Below are 16,515 nucleotides of genomic sequence, written 5' to 3' on the forward strand. Positions count from 1 at the left end.
TATTTTGATTATTGTTTTTGTTTTGAGAGTTTGTGCACAGGTAGATTGAGGTTAAGAAAACGCCACTGGTATTTTTTAATAGTGACCTAATGAAAATAACCAAGTGTTCATTTTAGCAGATTGGTAGATTAATTTCCAATCGATTGGCTTGTTTAGAATTACAATTCATCTGCTATTGACAGAGTGATATGTGGATCCTCCTGACCTCTTTTCGTAATGCGGTCGATTTTGGTTTTTTGAAATTGCACCCCCAATATGTTGCCGAAAGACGTAATCCTACGTCAAAAAAAAAAAGCTTGGCATGCAAAGATAAATTAAAACTAATGTCTGCATTTGTGCTAACCAGGTACACAAGATTAGTCAGGACATTATAGCATACCTTGACTAGTCTGTAAAACATAAAGATCTGAATCGATACCTCTCACGCCAAGGTCGAAGTACTTAATCATCTTAGAGATAAATCGTCCAGCTCAAACCAAGGGGAAATCATCATTATCCTGAGTTCAAATCTAACCGGGATAGGTCACGAATGATCCAAGAGTGTCAAAGTGACTATAATATAAAAAAATATCTGCAGGCATTTTAGAAAACCTAATAATCCAAACCAATGATATGATATTGCCCATTATATCAATAAGTCGAATCATCGTATACCTTGTTGAGTCTGCAGAACTTCAAGAATAGATATCCGGGATGATTTTGATAATCCAACAATGTTTTGTTTTTGAACAAGCTCAAAAAACATATAAAGATAAACTAAATAATAATGCTAAATCAAAATTGATAAAACTACAGATGGGACTGACTTAAAGTTCTCTTAAAACTGATTGTAATGTGTTAAAATCGTTTGTGGCACTTAAATTGATTTACCAAAAATAACAGGTTTTTTAACGCATTCTTAAAAACCTTTAAATTGTCCGTCAAAGTTTTGGAAAATCCTGAAAAACTCAGGGAATTGTATTCAGTAAAATGAGTAAACACCTACAAATGCGTTTCAGGGAGCTTCTTACTGATTCATAGACCTTGTACAAGGTCTGAAGTTCAGGGAACACCTGACAATGTCGTGTAAGGTCAGAGAGGTTTTAGAGACATAAAAGGAAACTTCAGAAATGACAATAGATTTTGCTGTCACTTTCAGGGTTGTTACAACAGGCGCGGATTTCGTGATTTTCTGTTGTGCTGTCACAAAAATTGTGGAATTCACCTTTCCGCCCGGATTATTTTGTTCTCATTTTGTTGTTCATTTGGCTCTCAATTTTTAACCGGTTTAAACCAAACACCCTGCAAATAATCGAGAAATGATCTCAATTCGAAAATTCCCTGAGGTCTGTCCAATGTGAGACATTTTCATGGTTGTTTATTTCCAATATGAACATAACATGTTTCGTTCCCTCCCCTTGGCTAGTTTTTAACCTGGACGTTGGTGGGCGGGCCTAATCTTATGCTTCATAGTGGAGCGTTGGAGACGGTTGGTTTAGGTCCGGCATCGTTGGCTCATGCCGTGACAGAATAGCGTCATGAGCATGCGATGAGAATTACTGAGCTTCTCCTCTCTGATGAACCATTGCATGAGAGAACTAAAGTTCTAGCCTGAAGTGATAGTATCACACTTGTTACTCCTTTGTTTAAAAGCCGCGTTGTAGTACGCTTACGTATAGGCACTGACGTTGCAACGTCAGACAAAATCGAAACAATGTGTTAAAATTCAATAACTTCGGTGCTCGCTGGAACAAGAGACTAAAAAATAGTCATACTTATAGAAAAAAGTCTCAGGAATCGATTGGAGTGGGTTTCATCTTGGGCACGGTAAGGTAAGTTGGGGTTTTTCAGTTTTGCCCTAAAATCTCCTATTTTGCATGATTTGAATGTTGTATCTCAAGATACCGATTATATAGACGGATGATTTCTTGGGCAAAGTTGATCAAGGGGTCAAGGATTGTTGGATGATGGACAGAACAATTCGGAATTCCTCCACTAGGTGGCGCTAGTGATTATTGAAAGTGAATATATTTGTGCTGCTGTATCTCAAGATCCTGACTATTTAGACGGATGATTTCTTCGGCAAAGTTGATCAGGAGATCAAGGACTGTTGGATGATAGATAGAACAATCCAGAATTCCTCCACTAGGTGGCGCCAGTGAGCATTGAAAGTGAATATATTTGTGCTGCTGTATCTTAAGATCCTGACTATTTAGACGGATGATTTCTTCGGCAAAGTTGATCAGGAGGTCAGGGACTATTGGATGATGGACAGAACAATTCGGAATTCCCCCGCTAGATGACGCTAGTGAGCATTTGAAGTTAATGTGTTTGTACTGCTGTATCTCAAGATCCTGACTTTTTAGACGGATGATTTCTACGGCAAAGTTGATAAGGAGGTCAAGGAACAATCCGGAATTCTCTCGCTAGATGGTGCTAGTGAGCATTTGAAATGAATATGTTTGTGCTACTGTATGTTATTCGTCACTCTCTTCGATGAGTTCACCGAAGTCATTCGCTTTTCCATGGTTTGTGATTTGATGTACTATTAAATCTAAGCTTACCAATTTTTCAATGAAATTTGCTAGATGCATGTACTTATGTATGGATGCCGGCAATTTCATTAGGTATGGGAATTCATTGAAAATCTGCTTTTCAAGAGTGTTATACAACTCCATAACGTTGGTAGGATCCAATACTCTAGAATTTCTTCGCCGCAGATTTTCCAACAGGTCCTTGTGTACGCCGACTATTTTTGTAAATTTTCCGGGTTCTGCCAATAAACGGCGGGCCATATTGCCGTTATTGCAGCTTCCGGACCCACCAATCTTAGGACGGTTGATGTTCATGCCAAACTCCCGTTCTAGTTCATCAGCTATTTCACGGGCTTTCTTTTTAACTAGGATTCGTGTATGCCGGGTGGTCTGGAACGGATTTTTGTGCTGCATTTTTGATCAACCATTCAACGGCGTTGAGACGTGAATGACAAAACGATGGACCAATATGGGGATCAGCATTCGGAACAGAAAGCGGACATACATGTGTATCCTGATTCCCTACAATTGCATTGGCGCGTTGGGTGCGATACTGGCGGGTTTTTCCGCAAATCACTCTTATTTTATTTATTTTTACGCAGGTAGATTTGTTTGGACTTGCAAGGGAATTATACTATTGAAATATTCCAGAAAGTGTCCAACAGTGCTACTTCAATTTGCGTGACAAGCTTTCATTGTTGTTTTCATTGAGGCATTACTTAGGGAACAATGTTAAACATCATTTTTGTACATGGTATTGTAACTAATCTGCTTCATTTTGATTTGGGATAAGTGTTTGAACTATGGTTCGGGGATTCCACTGTGGCGTGCTCCTATTGTGACATATCCATACGTAATTTTGTGGGACGACATAGTGGAAACGTGTGAGTGTAGTTGGAGCATATACCCTGTATATTTTAAGAATTAGCTAGGAAACTAACTTGAAGCATTTTAGTCAATTGAAGGTGTCACCTGGGTCGATTTAAGATATAATAAATATATATCAAAGTCAAAATTACTTGAAACACGTTAAATTTTAGATTACATAGTAGTTTAGGTACTTAATAAAGCATGAGTTATGATTGATTAGGTAAATTAGAGATTTCAATTATTTATTAAATTAGACTAATGAGATATCATAATCATAAAAAAAAACTTTCACTGAAGTCTTTTTTTACACGGGTTTTTTTACGCGGTTTTTTTTTAACACGGTTTTCCACGATTTACACGGTACGTTTTTAAGGATTTCTCGACAACGATACAACCTATCGTCCAATCACATTATCCGTTTCAAGCTATAGGTAATCATATGGCATACTCAAAATAAAATCACAATTTTTGGTGTAAATACAGAAATTTTTAAAATATGTCTATATGGACCATATCATGCTTTAATAACAAATGGTATTAAAATCCGATTTTTTAAAAACATTTAAGCATGCGAAAAATCAAAATCTCGTAGGTTTTTTTTACACGGTACGTATCCCCCGTGTAAAAAAAGACCTGAGTGTATTAAAATTTAGACAGCCTAATAACATTAAGTAGATTAACAAAAGAGTTAGGATGCGGGGGGTCCGCTTAGGGAGGCAACTAGCCTTTAAAGCAACTGGCAACTAGCCTTTTCATATATTATTTGTTTATTTTGATGGTTGCTTTAAAATATCAATTTGGTATATATGTGAAAGGATAAATCAGTAGGAGATGAATTTTCGGTTTCTTTACATTTTGCATCACAAATCTAGTACTATGTGTCATTTTCTCAAAACCCCCCAATAACCGACCTCTTCAATCCCTTCCTTTTCCCATGGCGTTCAAGTGGTCCGCATAGACTATTCAGCCATTACCCTTCCTTCATCCTCGGCTTTGGATTGACTTGCGTTCCCATTGCCCCACCAAACGGTGCAAAATGAAAATGAAATATGAACATAACATGTTTCGTTATCAAATCATAAACGAATAGTATACATGCGAGTAATTGCCATGAATACCGAATATTCTAGGTTTTCTAAATCGTCCTGGAGTTCAGTTGATTTGTTCTACTATATCAACCAGGGCTGCAATGATGTCTGTAGTATCGAAATATGTCCAAACAGATTCAAAGTGCCTATGTGGATAGTGTCCGACCTATTGCTACGTATACAAGATGTTATAGGTGTTGAAATCATTCTGGAGATCAGATTATTTTTCTACTAGATCACCCAAGACTAATTCAATACCTGTAGTATCGAAATATGCCCAAACAAATTCGCAGTGTGTATGTGGATCATGCTAATCTATTTCCGGCTATGCTCTAGGTATGTTCTAAGATTTCCAAATCGATATTTCGAAACTACCAATATTATCCCAGTCTTTGTTGATCTAGTAAAACAAATCATCTGAACTGCAGGACGATTTGGAGAACCTAGATCGTCTGGTATACGTGGAAATAATTAAACATTATCCATATAGACACTATGAATCTGTTTGGATATATTTCGATACAACACTTTATCCCACACAGTTAAAATTATTTTGTTTTTTTACACGAATCCATGCACATAAAAGGAGCATGAATATTCATGTAAAATTAAATTGGTTTTTAAATTTACACGACTTGAAATTTACATGCATGTAAAATTAAACCCCACTTGAATTTTACATGGATGGCTTTAGATGGGCTCACTTTGTAAAGGGTGTCCATGATGAAATTGCCACACTATGAAATTGCTCTAACTTTTTAACCGTTGGGTAGAATTTAATGAAAATTTGGGTGGATTTAGTTCATAGTGCATTATTTACATCCTGCAGCTCGTGCGTGATAAAATCTTGCGCATTCATCACGAGAACAAGGATCTCTCGCATCGTTCCATCGTTAAAACGTTGGGAATCGCGAATTCCACGGTGTCGTGAGTGATTAAGCGGTTCGAGGAACGGTTGACCACCGATCGGAAGCCCAGAAGTGAAGGAAAAAGTATTCCGTACAACACCAAAAATCACAACCGCGTAGTTGGGGCCTTCAACCGAAATCCAACGCCTCCGTTAGGGATGTGGCTAAGAAGCTGCACCTAAGCCGAAGTTTTGTCCAGAAGGCCAAAACTAAGGCTGGGCTTCAAACGTTAAAGGTACAAAAGGCCCCTAATCGCGACGAGAAGCAGAACAAGTCCGCCAAAACCCGTGCCAGGAAGTTGTACCTCAACATGCTGACGAAAGTTAAATGCTGCATCATGGACGACGAAACATATGTGAAGGCTGACTTCAAACAGATCCCCGGCAACCTGTTTTTCACGGCCAAGGATAAGTTCAGCGTTCCGGAGCATGTCTGCACTCAGAAGATGTCCAAATTTGCCAAGAAATTCCTGGTTTGGCAAGCCATCTGCACGTGCGGGAAGCGGAGTGCACCTTTCGTGACCCAGGACACGATGAACGGACAGGTGTACATAAAAGCGTGCCTCCAGAAGCGGCTGCTTCCTCTCCTGAAGGCCCACAACGTCCCAACAATCTTCTGGCCGGATTTGGCCTCATGCCACTACTCCAAGGACGTGCTGAAGTGGTATGCGGACAATAAGGTCAATTTCGTGCCGAAAATGTTCAACCCTCCCAACACTCCGGAGCTCCGCCCCATCGAGAAGTACTGGGCGATTATGAAGCAGCACCTTCTTAAACGACCTAAGGTAGTGAAGACAGTCGAGGAACTGAAGAAAGTATGGGTTTACATGCAAAAAACGGTTGATTCACAGGTTGCGCAGAATCTTATGGCCGGGGTTAAGGCCAAGGTGCGGGCATTTGCGTATGGACTGTAAATAAAATACGAGTAAAATGGTAAAATGAAGTTTAATAGTTATTTCTCAATCCCTGAAAATTTGATGGCAATCGGATGAAAACTCGAATTTTGCGAATCAATTTTGTGTGTGGCAATTTCATCGTGGACACCCTTTAATTCTACAGGACATTTAGAATAACACGCATTTGGCTTTTTGAACGAAGTTGCATAAAATCGAACTGATTGTCAAGTACCCGGAATAATCACCCACGTGGAATAATCCGCCTTCACGGCACAGTACATACCCTACACTTCCACCGCTGCATCAAAACGATCAGTCAAGAGAAAAAAGGAACCACGTGCGCATTTTTGAATGTTTTTCTATTTTTCCATATCCATTTTTGCTATTCTGCACGAACTAAAAGTGCTAACTGTATAAAACCGCTGTAATCAATATTTTGTCTGTCATCCATTTTCTATTTGTGGACGCGTGTATGCACGATAAATCGTTCCACATAACCAAAACTGAGCGCACAAAACAAAACAAACTGAGTAGAGAAAAAACTTATCGAATAATCGGTCCGTCCGCCATATTAGCTTTCTCAATGTTTGTTGATTTAAGTTTACACGAGCATGTAAATTTATAGGTTTTATCGTTGAAAATCCGATGTTCTTCGATAAGTTTTTACATCACGTGGTGATATTACACTGCAAGAGAAAATTGATCGAATAAGCGTGTAATTTTATGAGGTTTATCATGTTTTTATTATGTGCATGATTTTTAATGTAAAATTAAATCAAAACATAGTTTAAAGCGATGTAATTTTAAAATGGTTTTGGTTTACATGTCATGTAATATTCCTTATTTTTTGCTGTGCAGTCATGGTTGATCTAGAAGAATAATGAACTCCAGAACGATTTGAAGAACTTATAATATATACCAGATGGCAATAATTCATGCATGATCCACATAGACACTGTGCATCTGTCTGGAAATATTTCGATACTAAAGTCATTGTCCCAATCTCGGTTGACGATTTCAAGAACCTTGAACATCTGGATTACTCGGAAATAGCATTATTCAGGGTGGCAAGTGAACCAGGAAAACCGGGGAAAAGTCGGGAATTTATTTTCACCAGGAAAAACCGGGAAAAACCCTGGAAAATAATCTTGTTTGTATAATTTAAATAGTTTTTAAATTTTATGTATGTCAAAGCTTTTTTTTATAATCAGGTCAAAACTAACCATTTTGTTCAAGCTAAATCTTTCACACAACTAACTTTGCCACAACACGTGAGGTACGGATCTAATGTAGATGGCCCAAGTCACGAATGAACTAAAATGTGATAATAATACAAATCAAATTTAGAAATGCTCTGAAAACTTTCATTGGGATAGAGCTGATCGATTAATGAAGTGATTCTGTTATGTCTGTTTGCCTTTTCTAAACACATAGGGGAAATGTATGTAATGTCGGCCTAAATGTCCCTAATTTGGGCCCATACATAAATTCAGCAATCGACTAAATTTTCAATAGCGACCAAAAATATCCATTAGTACCGTCCTTATGACGCGTTCATCTAGATAAAATTGATAAATAGCAGACTTTTAAAGATTGGCCCAATCTTAGATCCATAGGCCAACATTAGAGCCATTTCCCCTAGCACTCGTGATTGCACAAATTCAAAAGGGTCAATCGAGGTGTTAATTGAACAACCTATAAACTAAAGGTAACTAAACAAACGTGAACATACCTACCTAGCATCTCGGTAAGTAGGTACATACTTCCAAACACAATCGAGATGGTATGGTGTGCCAAATAATGAATACAGAGTGGATCGCAATAATTATTCATTTTTTTTCCACTACTACCATTCATTCGGTCGGTCGCCAGTGTAGTAGTGCCAAACACTAAATGAACACCCTTTCAGAATGTCTGTGATTCTCATTCCATGCATAAGCAATACTTATTAAGCGCACTTCATATGGATCAGTATTTGTGGGTGAGTCCGATGAATTTGATATGAAACTTCTTAACACGGAGTATGGGCAGGCATTTGATAGCGGGGTACGGGCTGCCGCCTATAGCTTTCTCTTTCGTTGATCCAAATTAGAACGTGAATTAGCTACGGATTTTAGTACTCTTCGTTGGCTAGTGTGTGCAAAAGGGGGATGCATGGTTTATTAAGCACACCCAGCTAATGGCAACACATGGCCCGCTGGACAAAGACTGTCGACTTCTGGAGTGTAATGAGCAAGCAGTTTCTGTTTCCAGATGCTCGTTTTTCCGTAGTGTGAAGCATGAAGGGATTGCGGAGAAGCATTGTAGCTAGCGGGGATCATATGGTTGAATTGTGATTGTTGTTGTTGATTTGATGTTGATGATGATGATCATCATAGTTTATTGCCGCTGTGTAGGGTAGTGGCATCGTATTGTATCTCGATCCGACAAGTATTGGTGCAGATCCATTATGTTTTTGTTTTTATTCAGCTAATTTGATTGAGCGCTCTTCAATTATTATATTATGTCTGATTCAGTAATTCTGGATGATAAACATTATTTCTTTATTATCGTGGTTTTTGCCCTAGGCTAGTTCATCAGGTTAAGTATGATAAACAAAAACTACGCATTGTTGTTACCCTTAAGAAATTAATCGCAAAGTTGAAAATAAATAATTGCATTTTAAGAACCTAGATAATGTACTTAATTTCACCCTATGCTACTTTAAAATACTTGCTGATTATTAATTGAACCAACGATAACCAGTCCCAGTCATTATCTTTGTCGGTTGTTTGCATTTCTCCCTATGAGATTTCCAGTTCTTCGTATCTTGTGACTCTTATTTGCACTGAATAAACAACTATTCCCTCTTCTCTCTCTCTCTCTCTCTTCCTTCCATCTAGTGCTAAACGGGCAGCGTGGCGATGGGCCAAAGATCGTGCTTCGGTAGCGGCTCGATGGACCTGGCTATTGGCACAGATCTCTGACCTCGAATACCGCATCCGACAGCACAACGAACTGCACAACAAGATTAAAATCAACAAAGGTGCCGTTGCGCTGGAAGATCCAGCACCTTCGTTGTCCCAACAACCTCCCTCGCAGCAGTCCGTCAACGGATACCGGGGAACTCTGCCCGGTAACAGCAAGCCGTTGGATGACGGTTCTGACTCCACCACGAGTACAGCTCATAATGGAGCGTACGACCAAAGCGGTGGCTCCTGTCGGACACGAGCCTTTCAACGGAATGGATTTCGAAAGCGGAAACTACTGCAGACTGCAAATCTGCATACCATTTCCAAGAAGGCTGCCCGACCTAGGTAAGTTCTGATGGCATCTGCTTAGGTTTCACTTTTCTAACATTAACTTTCGCTGGTTATTTCAGCACCGTCAAATGTGGTTGTGCGTGGCCGTTACACCCTTGTGCATTGTGTACCGGCCGACAAGACCCTACAGCACCAAGGGATCTACCCGACACGATGCCGGCATCGGACAGGGTGGCACTATTGGATCCCTGCTTCCATCCGATATTAAGCTTCCCCGAAGGTAAATGTCACACCACTGAAATACCCCCAAGGACCACTAAACCAACAATCCACCTTTCAGACGTGTCCCACAGTATACACTTCGAGGCGATCATGCGAATACCGGAGTGGCAGAACAAGATGATTCGTTGTACGGCAAAATCGCTGAACAAAAGCATCGCTCAGAAGGGTTCCGCCGGTGAATTCGCTTCCACCGGTTCGTCTCCACCGATCGTCGGAATGCTGCCCTCCAGTGCCACTCCTTCGTTCCTTTCGTCCGGTGACGAAGCAACGACACCCCTATCCGGAGGCAACAAGAAATACGGTCCGGACGGAAAACGGAAGTACAACAAACACAAGCATGGTTCACAAGAGCAGCCAAATCACAGTAAGTTCCATCTCAGCTCTATTGTTTTCAATTATCCGCGGTGTAGGGGTAAGAGGGACATAGTGAACAGGTGGGGCATAATGAGTCCCAAACCTCTAATTGTTCGAAACAAACTAATTGGTAGTAGGTTCGATATCACCATTGCAAAGTCTATTGACCAATTAAAGACTCTACTTGAAAAAATGGTCGCCAAAAATTCATTTTAAGTCAGATTTTCTGAGTCATTGTGTTATTGGATCTTCCCTTCACAACCGAATGCCCGCACCTTGTCCTTGACACTACTCACAAGGTTTTGGGCAATGGTGGGGCCGACTTCTTTTGATACTAAGTAAAGTCTTTGTTTCTTCAGTTTTGAGCGTTGTGATGTACGGCTGGTTCATCTTGGGGGCTGTTCATTAACTACGTAGACAGTTTTTTGGGATTATTACCCCCCTTCCCCTGTAACAAATTTATCCATACATTTTTTTATTTGCATGCAAAGATAATATTTAGCTATGACTTGCTTGGCTCAAAAATCGAACGCGTGAAGCAAGTGAAAGACTCGGGTGTAATCTTGGATTCGCTGCTATCATCCAAGCAACACATTGCTTAATATATTATGTTGTCGATAAATCGTCTATTTTTTTTTTTTTTTTTTTCCTTTGGTTTGTTTTTTTTTGTCGATCTTGTTTTCCGTGCTGAGAACCAATGCTACCGACGTGCCAGGAAGGCAGCTCCCACACCTGGACCCTACCTATCGACCCATCAACTCATGAACCGGGGACCACCGGCTTTACTTCTCATCCGAAGGAAGGCGTGATCAGAGATGTTATGCCTCAGAACATCCCGGCGGCGCCGACTGGGATTGAACCAGGCCTGCTGGGGTGAGAGGTAATCACGCTTACCACTACACCACCGGCGCCGTTAATAAATCGTCTAGAACGGGTTCATTTTCCGAATAGCTAAAAACTTCACCGACATCTACTGTCTAAAATCTCTCTATTGTTCTCTTGTTCGATCGACGCTTGAGTATTGTTCAGCGGTTTGGAACCCAAACTACAACAACGGTGCCGAGAGAATCGAATCTCTTCAACGTCACTTTCTTAGTTTTGCGGTACGTACGTTGCGTTGGAATGATCCGTGTCGATTACGTAGTTACGAAAGCCGTTTTCAACTTATCGACCTAGAACCTCTCCGGACTAGAAGGGACATAAGCAGAGCCCTAACCGTCGCCGATATCCTGCAGAGAAGGACAGATTGCGAGGCTATCCTGAGACAAATTAACGTGAATGATTCAAGCAACCTCATGCTAAGGCTGCCTCTACGTCGCACAAATTATGGAGCATACCGTGCGATTTGTGGGCTGCAGAGAAAGTTCAAAGATTTGAATATGTCTTCGACTTTCATCTCACCCGTGATGCGTTTCGTCAAAACTTTTCTTCCGTTTTTCGCCGGCAGGAGCAACTGACTATAAGATAAATGTTTTGTTTTTGTTTTTTATGTTATGACAATGCTGGAATGTTTTTTTTTTACTCTAGTTAATAAGGTTAACATCATTGGGAGCACGAGATGAACTAGCCAATGAGCTAAAAAGCTCGATAAAGTGTAAAAAAATCATTAGCCTGCCTAAACACATGTTTAACTAGAATATAATTATTTCTAAACCCCTATAGAAGCTTCAAGAGGCTAATCATAAACTTGTTTAAATTCAATAAAAATTCAAAAGAAAATTTCAATTTTTCAGACACATTAGTCTACTCATAGGATAAGATTCTACAGGGCAAAAAGAGCACCAGCATGATCGTAGGCATAAATAGCCTTTTTGTCAAACATTTGAACTACAGTAAAGTCCCTAATGGTAATGTTATTTTCTTCAAGATTCATTAAAATTACAAAATCTTGCAATAAAGTTTCACGAAATTTTATTTTAAGCCGGAAATTTTTCCTACATTTTTAAAACTTTTAACATAAATTGACCACTTTGTTAAGCAGTTTTGGCGTGACTTTCTACCAGCGATTTCACAAAACTGGACCAACTAATTTCTATTTTTTTGTGCAACGCACAAATGTTGGCTATTTTTTTTCGAGGTTCTAGAAGAAAAAATCTAAAAATAATGTTTCATTTCAAAGTTTGAGTGGTAGTAAACGTCATTTTATCTGCTCGAATGAAGTGGTTAATTATGTCGTTTTCGTTTTTACTACACTACACCGGTGTAAGCAGCAATAAGCGCGAGGCATTGACAGCTCATCATCATTTGTTTGTAAACAAAGGTGCAACCGATAGTTACACCCTAATTTTTTCGGTGTACGGCGGTGTAACACCGGTGTAGCTACACCGCAAAAACGAAAACAACATTATGCCGTTTTCGTTTTTATTACACTACACTGGTGTAGTGTAAGCAGCAATAAGCGCGAGTCATTGACAGCTCATCATCATTTGTTTGTAAACAAATGTTCAATCGATAGCTACACCCTAAAAATGTTCGGTGTTCGGCGGTGTAGCACCGGTGTAGCTACACCGCAAAAACGAAAACGACATTAGTCTGCACAGTACTATTTATGTTCAACTATCATGACCAAACTGTTTTATTATGTTTTATTTATTTTTGATTGTTTTGATCTCCTCGGTGATCATTTGTGTATCTCAGTGTGCTGTGACAAAAGATGTTGACTAAAGCGATCTGTCAGCTTCCCAGGCCGTAACAGAATATCTACAAGATCGAAACTATTCACATTCTCACCCACTGCCTTCTTTTGCGTTTCAGAACTCAAAAAATCGAAATCTCGGCAAAATCTACTGTCTGCCGGCGGTAGTCGAAAGCCCTCTTCTGTCGGTTATCCTCCCGGTGCCAGTGGTCAGTACGGTGCTGCCAGCGGATACGGTGCCACTCCGGGAGGAAGCTCCAACAAGTACTACAAAAGTTCCAGCAGCAAGTACCGGAAATCGTCGCATTCGTCAACGACGATGCCCAGCGGCGCGGGTGGTAGTCACAGTCGCTATAACAGTGGCGGTTATGATTACCTGGATCCTACGGGGATGCATCACGACGGTGCTGGCAGCGGTAGCAGCAGGAGCAAGAATTCATCCCCGACGCCGAACCATCATCGAAATGAACGGTAAGTTTATTTGAAAGCTGATTCAGATATGATTGATATTTTCTATTGGCATTTTTAGGAAAAGTCGAACCTCGTACGACATTGATAATATTGTTATTCCGTATAGCGTAGCCGCAGCAAATAGAGTAGAAATTCTTCAGTATAAGGAAATCGCAACACCAAAGTAAGTTTGATGCTACTGTCTGGTTTGTTCGTTGTAAATAATTCGTGTTTTACCACCCACTAGATGGCGCGTCGTCGGCGATAACGAGGAAACCACCGAATTGGATAGCACTGCAAACAAACCCCTCGATAGCACGACGGATTCGGGCATCGCTATTACTAGTCACCCTGTAAAGACAGAAAACAGTGATCTGAGGCCAACAGAAAGTAAGCAACTGGCTACTCCAAAAGTACCTGCAACAGCCGGCACCATCAAACCAACCCAGTCGGTCTCGGAAACAGTTTTACCAGTATCTACAAACATTGCTTCCGATGTTACCAAATCACTGTCAGAGGGACAATTGATTGTGCTGGCAGCGATCGAGGAGGAGGATATTTCCGATGAGACGATATTGGTTAAACATGATCGAGCCCTGCAGGACGAACGGAAAAAATTCCGAACTTACATGAAGTTCCCCTGGAGTAGGCCCCGGGCAAACCGACGAATCGATAGTCGAGCGGAATCCAGTGGTGGTAATACTCCGGATCCAACGTCGCCTGCACCACCTACTCCTCTGGTGGATCAAGAGGTAAGTTTAACATGATTGGGTGATTAGAGATTGGATTTTTTGACTGATGATTTTGATTTTTACAGTCCAATACTTCACCTGCATGCCCTTCAACGCCACTTACGCCGCTGGATTCTCTAGAACTGTCTGAGACGAACGTCATCAATGGTAAGTGGTGACAAAATCACAAACATTCGTTGAAACATCAAATCTTTGTTCATAATCCTTCAGCTCTGAACCAGAGTCTCTTCAAGAAAGAGCGAAGGCGAACCGTTTCCACCAAAACTACTAAGGATGAAATTCCACGCAGCAATTCTCCGGATATCCGAGAGGTAAGAGTTTTATCATGTAACAGTAATTGCCAATTTGTATAAAATCACACCCTCCTCGCAGATAATTCCACCGTACGAGCCACTTGAGTTTCCCCTGCCGGACGATATGTACGAAGACATGGTACGTACGATGCCGAGTGACCACCTGGCCCTGGTGGAAGATGCCATAAGTAAGCTGACGCGCCCGAATCGACCTAACAACAATGTACTGCTGATCAACCGGAACAATCTGAATCTGGTTCCCTCTAGCAGTGGCCATATTGAAAATCCTTTAAGTTCAAACCTTTCCACAACCTCGACGACCCTCTCGGCGACCGAAAATGATCCGGACGATTTGGACTGCGACTACGATGAGCTTTTGCAGGCCAAGAAACTTGAAAACAAAATCATCATGGAAAAGTTACTGAATAGCTGCGACGAGAATCGAATGTTCGTTGGGGTGCGTGAAGTGTTGGATGATGACGACCCTATGGATGACGAGGAAACCGACACTGGCGAATCGCTTTTTGTAGAGGAAGACGATCCAAACGATCCTGAATGGTACGATCGGCCAGGACGGGGTCGAACGTAAATTGATGCCCTTTTTCCCTACCTTCATCAGGAAAGGCTCTGATCTCGATCACCGCAGGAGTTTGGTTTCATAATTTCGGTTTGTTATTTCTTTCCTTAGGCTACAGCTTTCGTTTTAATTTTTTTTTTACAAAGTAGGCTCTAACCGATAGCATTCTCCAGTAGCTGTGTGTACAGATAGTAATGATTCGTGTTTAAGACAAGTACCATTGAGGAAACAAAAAGCACAGAGGAAAAATATGACCATTATTTACTTATGTCTAACAATTATTTCACATATGCAACAAACCCCAATGAATTTCGTTGTAGATTCAGCTACACTTTACTAAATGTAGGTATTTTGTTAGCATTCAATATGGATAATAGAATGTTTGATTAAGCTGACAAAAATCTCTCACCACAGATCGCCGGGCATTACACTACTCTCAAGATTTAAAATAAGAAGAACAAAAGAATAATCACATAGAGAATAACCTTACATCAACTACAAAATTAGCATATGTTGAAACGTTTTACACACAAACAAAAACGGTAGACATCTGTGAATAAAGGCAGATAGTTAAGTCAAAACGAACGCGTGAGAAACACACCCGGAAAATTCCTGTTTTCCTGTGAATTTGTAAATATTCCACTTCACTGTAACGCCACAACCTGTCACATAACCTAAATTTCCAGCTGTGTTTAATTTCCCTCTGCTTTCCTCAGGAACATGAGTTTGTAGATTTAAAATATAACCAATTGTGAATACAAACTCAATGATAATAAATATTTACGATTATTTGAACCTTCTGTTAGTATTTTTTTATAGGGAAAAAGTAAGTTTTCCGATAATTTTCATTGTCAATTTGGTTTATTTTATTCTGAAAATTTTATCGTTGGCAAGGGTTATTGAAGCAAGTGTTTTTGCATTAGGCAGAAAGCTAAGAAATAAAATACAACAAAAAAAATCGTCATAACCCAGTAGTACGTAAGGTTTCTTGATCGAAATCAGACATAAAAGAAAAAATTAAAAAAATACAAACTGTAGAATAACTGCAGAATTAAATAAGTGTAGGGCAGAAAAATAAAATCTGTCATCAGAAAACTTGTCATAATAAAATGCTCGGCGCTTGGCTTCTTGTTAGGACAGAATGCCCACGGTCGGGATCATTTTTTGAAACCACGAAGACATTTTGCACCATTTAGATCTTTTGAAAAAAAAAAGAAATTCCTGCGTCTAACCTCTTATCTGCCTTACCAAATAGGGGCTATGCATTGATTATGTCATGCGAAATTGATATTGCCCTGATTGAAAAGTTGATATTTCTTGTGGCCCTTATTACGGGTGTCACTTCACGGTGATTACGAAGTGAAGGGACAATTTTTCACTCACGGTGATTTGCTCGGGAATCGCTTCGTGAAGTGACACCCGTAATAAGGAGAGCACTACGAAAAGCCGAATCACAAAAGACCGAAAAGCTCGGGAAAGCGCGCTCACACCGGTCCACTTTGTCGCTTTCCCGAGCTTTTGTTAATTTGTGTTTAATAAATTAAATAACATTATTAAACAACATAATTTTCATAAATTATTATTCTGCATCTTCGAAATAAAATATAATGGAAACTACTTAATAGTCATTCGATTTCCGTAATGAAAACGTGCCAT

General features: G+C 40.0%; 1 protein-coding gene across 2 annotated transcripts in view; it reads left to right on the top strand.

Annotated features, from left to right (window-relative positions):
- Positions 1-16,034, top strand: part of nsl1 (non-specific lethal 1) — a 70,341-nt gene extending 54,307 nt beyond the window's left edge. For both annotated transcript variants that reach the window (XM_065230800.1, XM_065230799.1), the window contains exons 5-13: positions 9,157-9,570; positions 9,636-9,796; positions 9,857-10,162; positions 12,907-13,258; positions 13,317-13,421; positions 13,485-13,989; positions 14,055-14,136; positions 14,200-14,300; positions 14,362-16,034. In XM_065230800.1, coding sequence (XP_065086872.1) covers positions 9,157-9,570; positions 9,636-9,796; positions 9,857-10,162; positions 12,907-13,258; positions 13,317-13,421; positions 13,485-13,989; positions 14,055-14,136; positions 14,200-14,300; positions 14,362-14,871 — 2,536 coding nt within the window. In that variant the 3' untranslated portion in view covers positions 14,872-16,034. The remainder of the gene's footprint in view (positions 1-9,156; positions 9,571-9,635; positions 9,797-9,856; positions 10,163-12,906; positions 13,259-13,316; positions 13,422-13,484; positions 13,990-14,054; positions 14,137-14,199; positions 14,301-14,361) is intronic.
- Positions 16,035-16,515: the final 481 nt, after the last annotated feature.

The sequence above is a fragment of the Ochlerotatus camptorhynchus genome, unplaced genomic scaffold, assembly GCF_037179485.1.
Source record: "Ochlerotatus camptorhynchus isolate MF236.1 unplaced genomic scaffold, CSIRO-AGI_Acam_v1.1 ptg000332l, whole genome shotgun sequence".
In the NCBI taxonomy this organism is placed as follows: domain Eukaryota; kingdom Metazoa; phylum Arthropoda; class Insecta; order Diptera; family Culicidae; genus Ochlerotatus; species Ochlerotatus camptorhynchus.